At 34.9% G+C, this 9,324-nt stretch overlaps 1 protein-coding gene across 1 annotated transcript; it reads right to left on the bottom strand.

Moving 5' to 3' along the window:
• Window positions 1–522: 522 nt before the first annotated feature.
• On the bottom strand, window positions 523–2,850 carry LOC570301 (novel protein similar to vertebrate pim oncogene family). Its single transcript, XM_073931710.1, has 7 exons — window positions 2,571–2,850; window positions 2,176–2,270; window positions 2,041–2,091; window positions 1,585–1,960; window positions 1,289–1,465; window positions 982–1,070; window positions 523–824 (listed from the first exon to the last, which is right to left on the bottom strand). Exons 1-7 carry the CDS (start codon window positions 2,818–2,820, stop codon window positions 813–815), a joined length of 1,050 nt encoding a protein of 349 aa, XP_073787811.1. The 5' UTR covers window positions 2,821–2,850; the 3' UTR covers window positions 523–812.
• Window positions 2,851–9,324: the final 6,474 nt, after the last annotated feature.

Genomic DNA, 9,324 nt, shown 5'->3' on the forward strand with positions numbered 1-9,324 from the left:
GCGAAAGTGATCCTGCGAAAGTTGTTCACAATATTGATCATCCACAGAGTTTGTAATTTAGTCAAATGTTTACTAATACAAGCGCAGCCGTTTAAAGCTCATTTGTGGTGAATGATGTCAGAATTTACCGGTATTTTGGAATGGATGTGTGAATGCTCTTTTCCGGAAAATTTCCGTAACGTCCTCGCCTGTGTGAACAGCGCTTTTTTCAATATACCGGTAAAGTCGTTCCGGAAATTTTCCAGAAATTTACCGGTATCACTGTGTGAAAGGGGCTAGTGTCTGCACAGTCCTCTACCCACTTTTTTCTACATTGTGCTTTAATTACTAAATTTGTTAACAATTTCCCAAAACTTTGCTCAGTTACAGTCACATCAGTTTATAAGTGTGTGTGAGAGTGTGTATGTGTTTAGTTGTCCTGGTGTTTAATTGTTTAAGTGATGTGTTTAAGTGTGTCATTCACTGCTGTCTGCTTTTTCAGCATCTTGGCTGATTTGATGTATTTTTGATGAAAACAGGACTGGTGCGACAAAGTCTTTTTTATTCATGTTTTTATTTACAAATGTTTTCTTTGTTGGGGCTGTGCCCTCTTCTCAGGATCTTCTGTGCCTTTTCCAGGATCTTTTCTTGGGGCTTGATCTTTTTTTCTGGATCCTCTGTTGTTGCTGTGACCTTTTTTTAGGATTCTTTGTTGCTGCTGTGTCCTTTTTAAAGCTCTCCTGTTGAATCTGTAACTTTTTTAGCGTCAGGAACTGTGGTGCTCAGTAGTGCAAATAATCTTTCCCATCCATTTGCACTACATTCCTTATATCTTATTCCTTGACCTGAAACATACAGACACACACCAAATCAAGGTTATTGATTCAGATTCATCAAAATAAACAAAAAAAAAAAACATTAAATGTACAATAAAAAAACCTTTTGCAAATGAAAAGAGAATCTATTTTCCAAATCATTAGAAGCTGATCTACAGTTCAGTACCTTAAACCATTGATGGAGAATGATTTCTTCCAGAGGAATCCGCTGGCTTGGGTTTTCCTGCAGGAGAGCTTGAATCAAATCACAGCATTCTGTGCAGAACGATGGTGGGAAGAAGTGAGAGAAACACATTATCAACTTCAACTTTACATCTGCTGTCATTTTATTCATCTATAAGATCTGACTCTACTCTCCTTTAGAATCAGAACATTGTCACCATTATCCAATATCCAACTCTTAGTTTCAATCCACCATTTTGTATGATTTAAACTACAACTGCTCGTCTATGATGTGATGAATGACGTCTTACCTTCTGACAATCCAGGCTCAGTCCAGTTTCCATCATCGATCCTCTGCGTGTCCGTGACTTCAGGAAATCGTTGACACAGCAGCAGGAATAACAGAACTCCTAAAGACCATACAGTGGATGGTTCTGCATGGTATTCGTCGTCCAGGTAGTACTCTGGTGGGAAGTACTCCTTTGTGCCTGAAGGAACAAGATTTAGTCTCAGCATGAAACACTAAAGCATGTTTTCTCTGTAACATGAAAATACATGATTGGTCAAATTGACAGTCCAGACTACAGGTGTTAAGTTTAATACATACCACAGAAACTGTCATAGCCAGATTCCTGGAGAAGAGCTCCACAGCCAAAGTCAATTAGCTTGACCTCAAGCGTGTCAGTGTTGACCAGCAGGTTCTCCAGCTTTATGTCTCGGTGAAATACCCCACGTCTGCAGCACATGAGACCGGCCGTTGTTGCCTGCTCCATGATCTTTTGAGCCTGGCGTTCAGTGATGGAGCTGAGAGACATTATGAAGTCGAACAGATCTACACATGGTGAAGGTCGTTCCAGGATCATGATGTAACGATCCTGCTGGTCCTGCCAGTCCAGCAGCTCAATGATCTCTGGAACCTTGCCGCCTCTATGAGCCAGTATCAACAGGCCGATCTCTAAAGGAAGGGGCTCAGGATGACCAGCCTAGAAGAAAGATTAGTTAGGCGGTGTTGCTTCCCCAAATATACTGTTGTCAGTGCCTTTACACCTTTAAGTCTACTTACGATGTTGATATATTTCATGTTCGATGGCTTTCTGGCAATTTTTACTGCCACCTGTTCAACAAAACAACACTTCTGTTATAATCACATCAAGTGCACTAAAAAGTGAACATAATATATGTTAAAGGGATTGTTCACCTCAAGGCCATCCTCCAAGCGCTTCCCTTCATAGACGCTGCCAAATCCTCCCTCTCCAATCTCCTTGCCGAGTTCATACCGGTCCAGAATGTCACCTGTTAAAAGATGAATAATTGCAGCTGATGTGAAATGTCAAGCACTGACAGACACGTGTGTAATGTTTGAGGTGGAATAGACATATGCCTATATTCAATAATTCAATACATCGTGAAAATGAACCTGCACAATACTGATATGGTGGACACTTCAAAATACAGCAAACAGTGATTGAAACTTTTAGAGTGCTTTTTAAAAAATATATTTATATTTATAGAACTTAATGTAATGTACTCTACTTCATACTGAAGACGATCATGAGAGAAGGCCACACGTTCTCAAATGACCACTAGATTTACCTTCAGAACTCTTCTTGTGGATCTGAACAGGAGTCTGGTCCGCCTGATTAGAGCTGCTGCTGGACTTCTGGACTTTACAGGAGAGCAGCTTTTCAGGACTGTCAGTCCTTCTCCTCTTTCTCTCACTTTCCTCAGCAACATCAGTGGACTGAAGGCTGGTGATGGATATTGGAGATGTATGAGGATGGAAATCGTTCACATGAGAGCTGTGAAAACTTCGTTTTCTCTTTTGGCCACAGAGAAAATTCATCCACTGGTTGTCATCTGTATTTAGAGATGTAAGACATGCATTAATGATAATGATAATGGCTTATAAAATTGATTTGTATTTTGATGTAAAGTGTAAAGACACACTTCATCTTAGAGATCAGAAACAGTCATGAATTGGGTTTCTTATAGTGAAAGCTCATAATTTGCCTTCAACAAATCTGAATCATACACATTTTATGCCCGTTATTGAGTCCATTGAATATTGATATTTATACCATTTTTATATTTCAGTGATATTATTAATAATCTGCAATTATTTAAATGATTTATGTACAATACAGATTCTTGTTAAAGTTTTCTCTTTTAGTCGATAAATTATGAGAAACTTTGATTACCAAACAATTGGTTCTACTTAGATTTGTGTTAAAAACCTAAAACAAGTTAAAAAGTTATTTTTTATTGTATGTGTTCAGTTTTTAGTTATTTTACTCTCAAAATCATTCCTCATAAATCTGCAGACTTTTTAAACAAAATTCTCAGCAGAAATAGCAAAACATGTGCACAGAATCTGTCTGGGCCTATATGTACATGTACAGAGATCTAGTGAACACAAAGCATGGTCAGATTGACAAACAGTGACTGGATTTACCCTCAGCGTAAAGGGAGAGCGGCTTTTTAAAACTCTCCCACCTCCTCTTCTTTCTCACTTGTATCTCAATCTCCTCACCAACACCAACGGGTGAATGGTTCTCAGCCACATTGGCGCTGGATGTCGGAGGTGTATGAGAATGGAAATCATAATTGAGTGTCTGGAGAACAACGCTTTCTTTTCAATGCCATAATAACAGAATTCACTGGGAAAACTACTATTACCAACTGCAATGAGAAGACGCAATGAGGAGATTCTGAACTCTCTTCTACTTTTAATGCTGCGTTCTTCTGTTTCTATGACAGCGCATTCCAGAACACTTGTTTACATTCAAAATCATAACACCATATTGGACAAGCTATCTAAACTAGATATATAATAGACAGACAGGCAGATACAAGCTATAATTTTTAATCTTTCACTTCTCAATAATAAGGAACAGTATTTTCACCACAAATGTCTACATAAATACAAGAAATAAACTTGTAAATACAACACCAAACTGATTCTAAAACATTATTGTCCAGAAACTAAATAAAAAACTGTCATTTTAAGATTAGAAAATCTCAAATAATTTTGATTTAACTGAATAAAATTCTATTAAATGTTGTAATTGCTAACAGAACAAACTCAAAATAACATTATTAGGCCTACATTTAGTCATGTGATGTATGTGTGGAGTAAAACATAAAACTAAGACTAAAATTATTATCCAGTAACAAAATTAAACAAAGTAATTTTAAGCTTAATTATATACAGTAGATTTGAGCTGAAAATAAGTTAGGTTTATATTTATATATGAGCAATTTCAGTGTTATGGATGTGACATTTGCAGTAAAAACTTAAAACATAAATTCACATAGAAAATATTTGTTTAACACTGTATTAAACTGTTTATATTTTCCAGAACAACTGACCACAGAGTTATGGGATCAGAAAAATATTGTTCTATAAACATGTTTTGTACTTTAAATGTAAATACTTTGTAGAAATTCTGTGAATTAAACTGCACAACCCAAAAGAAGTAATGATCATCAAAATGATAAGAGTTGACTCTCTATAAAACAAAAATGATTGATTTTATGTTATGTAATATTTTTGCCTTTATGAGGAAAAAGTGTCGTTATGGATGTGACCGATGTGAAATTGGCACTTGTGTGACTTTGATAAATCAAATGTAATTGTTTGAAAAAGCTGACAGAGACATTTTTGAGCATTTTTAAAGTTCTGTAAAATACTTGCTTAGACAAAAAAAAAAAAAAAAAACAGAAACGGGTTCCGTATTTTGGTGAAAACTTCGTGCTAAGGTTGACATTTGCATGGAATTGCTAAGATATGTCATATGTTTAAGCATTAAGACTATATTTAGAGTCATCTTTGTTGGAGAGAAAAATTCATATAAATCCTGTAACGTGTATATATGAAATATGTATAGCTATCACTATTTTCCATTGTTGTTGGAAACACTCACATCTTATTACAGTAACTCGATGTTTTTCCTGCAAAGACAAGTAGAAGGGAGGTGACCACCTCTATCAAATTTTGTACAACCTCCACCTTTTAACAAAAATCAGGCAGGCGATCACTACTGACAGACCCTAAGTTATGCTCAAGTGCTGGTCATGTATTTAATTACATTTAATGTTAACAGTTTTAAATAAGATCATGTTTTGATAAGATTCCAACAATAATACAAAATGTGTTTATTTCAAGTAGCAAACATTTCATCATGACTACTAAATGAATAATGCCTGAATAGTGTCATGTGCTCATTCAAAACTTTTAATCAAGCATTGTCAGCTGTAGTCACCAAGCAGTGTTTAAAATAGTTTGTTTGCATTTATGTCTTTAAAATGTTTTGTGTATGAAATATTTGACCTCTCAGATGAGTGTCACTTTTACCTCAGGCCAGGCCCGTGCAGAGACTTTCGTCTTTTCCTCTCTGTCTTTTCAGCTGGATGGCTTGATAACCTCCTCAACCCCTGTTGTAAGTAGAAGGTGGGAGAGCTGTGTGAGAGCTCAAATGTATTAAAATAAAATACTATATATAATAAAATATTTTGAAAATACTACAAAATGCTAATTAAGGGAGCATGAAATGTCTTCACAAACCTTCTATCAATAGGCCTATTGGATCAATCCCTTCACCATTAAACTGGCTTAGTGTAGTAAACCATGTTTGACAGCATCAGCGTTTCTCTGAGCAAGTTTAAGTCAGCTTCTCTGTCGACTCATTCACGTCTACTAAACATAAAACATGTAACTTTTGTTTCTCTTTTATTTTAGTCTAGATTTTACACACATTTTATACAGAAAGTATTGTCTTGAAGATGATCCCTTTAACGCTGTAAAAATCATTCACAGCACATAATGAGTTGGAATATGATACTATATCTCTTGATTGCTACCATCTCTAAAAGTCTTATATTTCAACATTTTTGCAGTTGAAATCTTCAATACTGAATGTAAAATCACGATTTCTGAAAACTACTAAAATCTCTAGTTTTAGTCATTTCTATATTTCTTTGCAATTGTACTCTTCAACACACAATATAAAACATACTGTACTGTACATGAAGTATACAAGAAGACATTTACAATAGGGGAGCGCAGGGCACAAAGTAACGTGGGGTTAAGTGTAACACAGAGTTTTAAGGTACTTGCTCAGGCTTGATCATGGCATTCTTCCGAGGTTTTCACCACAGTGTCAGCAGATGTCTTCCTGGCTATTATTGAATAAGTTCGGTGAAGTTTGGATGAGAAACACAAGAGAAAGCATTTTTGCAGCATAAAGGTATTTTTTATCATAATCAATATTCTTTTATTTAAAAAAATTTGTAAAAGTATGAAAGTGAAATCTTGTTGTGATCACCGTCTTCTAGGCTAAAAGATAAAACCATTTTGAAAGATGTAAGAAACACACAGTGACTGCTAGCCAGTTTTGAGGAAAACATGACACAGTGTGGTTAGTTGTGACAGGGTGTTAAAGTTAAGCCACACACTGTTGAACACCAATTAAACTAACACAATATTTTTTTTAATTTTGACAACTTTTTAATAAAATGTTTTTTAATAGATTTTTTTTTTTTGATAGACAAAAATATTTTATTGCTAATTCTCCAAATAAAGGCATTGTATAATAATGGAAAATAATCCAAATAAATTCAAATGTATTTATCCAATAAATAAGTAAACATACTGTGCTATGTAGAATAAAAATAAATTGAGCTAGGTACTGAGAAAATATAGATATTATTTAAAGTAAACTGGATTTAAATTTTGTGTAATCTGCCTTTTTAAGTATGTGTTACAACTAACCCTCTGTCTGTTACAGCTTGCCCCGCAGGTGGGGTAAATAGTAACATTTTACTCCTGGCACTTTTGGCAACACTGCACAGAAACCATAGGTTCGGCGATCATAATTTCAGAGCTCATTTGTAGGAGAGGCTTGTGTTTTGTTGGTAAAAAAACAAATGGTTTGTCTAACCCCAATACTTTGTTTATTATTTGACCAAGTGTTACTTTGTGCTCCGCTCTGCCCTACTATTATCCATCTAATTACATTGTTATAACAAGGCAAATACAATGTTACATAATAATTATAATGTAATGACATAATAATGACATCCAAACTAAAAGTTTGTAATTACATATGTACTGTGTATATTTATGTATAAATACACAAATACTGGAAAAAAAAAAACCTCCGCCTTTCTCTGTAACTTAAATGCACTCAGTAGGTAGCGTCAGAAAGCCACGTGTGATATTCCTGTCACAAAATGCGATGGTAAGTTTGGTTGTGGTGCTTAAAGGTTTACACTCGGAAGAGCAGCATTTACAGCAGATTTTTCAGTCTCATAATATTGTAGTGATGTTAATGTACGGTAAACTTTATTAACTTAAAAATCATTTGACTAAGGTCTGTCTTAAAACTCTGAAAGAGTACTGCGGACGATACAAACTAACTTTTCCATCTGAATAACAAACAAAGACCACTAGTCGCTCACTTACCAAATCTGTAAAGACAGGATAATCAACACAAACTGGATCAGCGTCTTTATTAAAAGGAGACGAGCAGCAATTCCAGATTTCACCATTTCCAGTTGAGAAAAGCTCTCGGGGAAAAAAATTTCATTAGACACGTATTTCTGTCGCACGTGGCGTGCACTGATCCACACGTGAGTCCAGCTGCGCTTTCATAGAGAGGAAATGAAAACAAAACCCTTACCGCGGCAAATTATAAAAGCAACATTGACGACCCGTAACTCCAAACAATTCATGTTCTCACACTTGGCAACACAATGTGGCGTCTCTCTGCCGTCTGAACACTGTGATTGGTAAACAGTCTTGGAGGCTATCATGCATATTAATGAAGTTGCACTGCATACATAATAGAGCGCGCTGATTGGTTGGAACCAAATCTTACTCATGAAAGAATGCAGTGTTTTTAGCAGTGTGGGACACACATACGACTGTCAACAGCTCAAAAAATGTGTTTTAGTGTTTTGTGACCCTTTAATAACATGCTAATTCATGCTAGAATTATGCTTATTTGTGCTAGAATCATGTTAATAACATGCTAAGTCATGCTAGAATCATGCTAATAACATGCTAATTCATGCTAGAATCATGCTAATAAAATGCAAACCCATGCTAAAATCATGTTAATAACATCCATCCTAGATTTATGGTAATATGGTAATACATGCTAAAATTATGCTAAATACATGCTAATTTGTACTAGAATCATGCTAAGTGATGCTAGAATTATGCTAAAAACATGCTAATTCATGGTTGAATCACAATAATAACATGTTAAATCATGCTAAAAGTATGCTTTGAACATGCTAAATCATTCTAGTATCATGCTTATAACATGCTAAGTCATGCTAGAATCATGCTAATAGCATGCTAATTTATGCTAGAATCATGCTAATAACATGCTAATTCATGCTAAAATCACGCTAATAACCTAATTCATGCCGGAATCATGTTGACAACATGCTAATTTGTACTAAATTCATGCTAATAACAAGCTAATCCATGCTAGAACAGTGGAAACAACGTTATAATCCTAGCTAGAATCATGTTATTAACATGCTAATCCACCCTAGATTCAGGATAATATCATGCTAATTCATGCTAGAATCATGCTAAAACATGCTAATTTATACTAGAATCATGGTAACAACATGCTCATCCATGCTAGAATCATGCTAATAGCATGCTAATCCATGCTTGAAGTATGCTAATAACATGCTAATTTGTACTAAAATCATGCAAATAGCATGTTAATCCATGCTTGAAGTATGCTAATTCATGCTAGACTTATGCTAATAACATGCTAATTTGTACTAAAATCATGAAAATAACAAGCTAATCCATGCAATAATCATACTAAACCATGCTAATTCACACTGGAATCATGCTAACAGCATGATAATCCTTTGCTAGAATCATGTTAATAACATGGTAATCCATCCTAGATTCATGATAATAACATGCTAGAATCATGCTAGAATTATGCTAAAACATGTTTGAATCATGCTAATAACATGCTAATCCATCCTAAAAGCATGCTAATAGCATGCTAATCCTAGCTTGAATCATGCTAATAACATGCTAATTTGTACTAGAATCATGCAAATAGCATGTTAATCCATGTTTGACGTATGCTAATTCATGCTAGAATTATGCTAATAACATGCTAATTTGTACTAGAATCATGAAAATAACTAGCTAATCCATGCAATAATTATGCTAAAACCATGATAATTCACACTGGAATCATGCTAACAACATGATGATCCTCGCTACAATCATGTTAATAACATGGTAATCCATCCTAGATTCATGAAAATAACATGCTAATTCATGCTATAATCATGCTAATAT

The sequence above is a fragment of the Danio rerio genome, chromosome 19, assembly GCF_049306965.1.
Source record: "Danio rerio strain Tuebingen ecotype United States chromosome 19, GRCz12tu, whole genome shotgun sequence".
NCBI lineage: Eukaryota > Metazoa > Chordata > Actinopteri > Cypriniformes > Danionidae > Danio > Danio rerio.

What these genes read in the sequence shown, in the direction of transcription:
- LOC570301 (XM_073931710.1), bottom strand. Translation starts at nt 2,820, where the DNA reads ATGAATTTTCTCTGTGGCCAAAAGAGAAAACGAAGTTTTCACAGCTCT. An exon ending in ACATGAAATATATCAACATC is followed by an intron (nt 1,961 to 2,040) that starts GTAAGTAGACTT and finishes TCTTTCTTCTAG; the next exon opens with GCTGGTCATCCTGAGCCCCT. An exon ending in TGGCTATGACAGTTTCTGTG is followed by an intron (nt 1,466 to 1,584) that starts GTATGTATTAAA and finishes TTGTTCCTTCAG; the next exon opens with GCACAAAGGAGTACTTCCCA.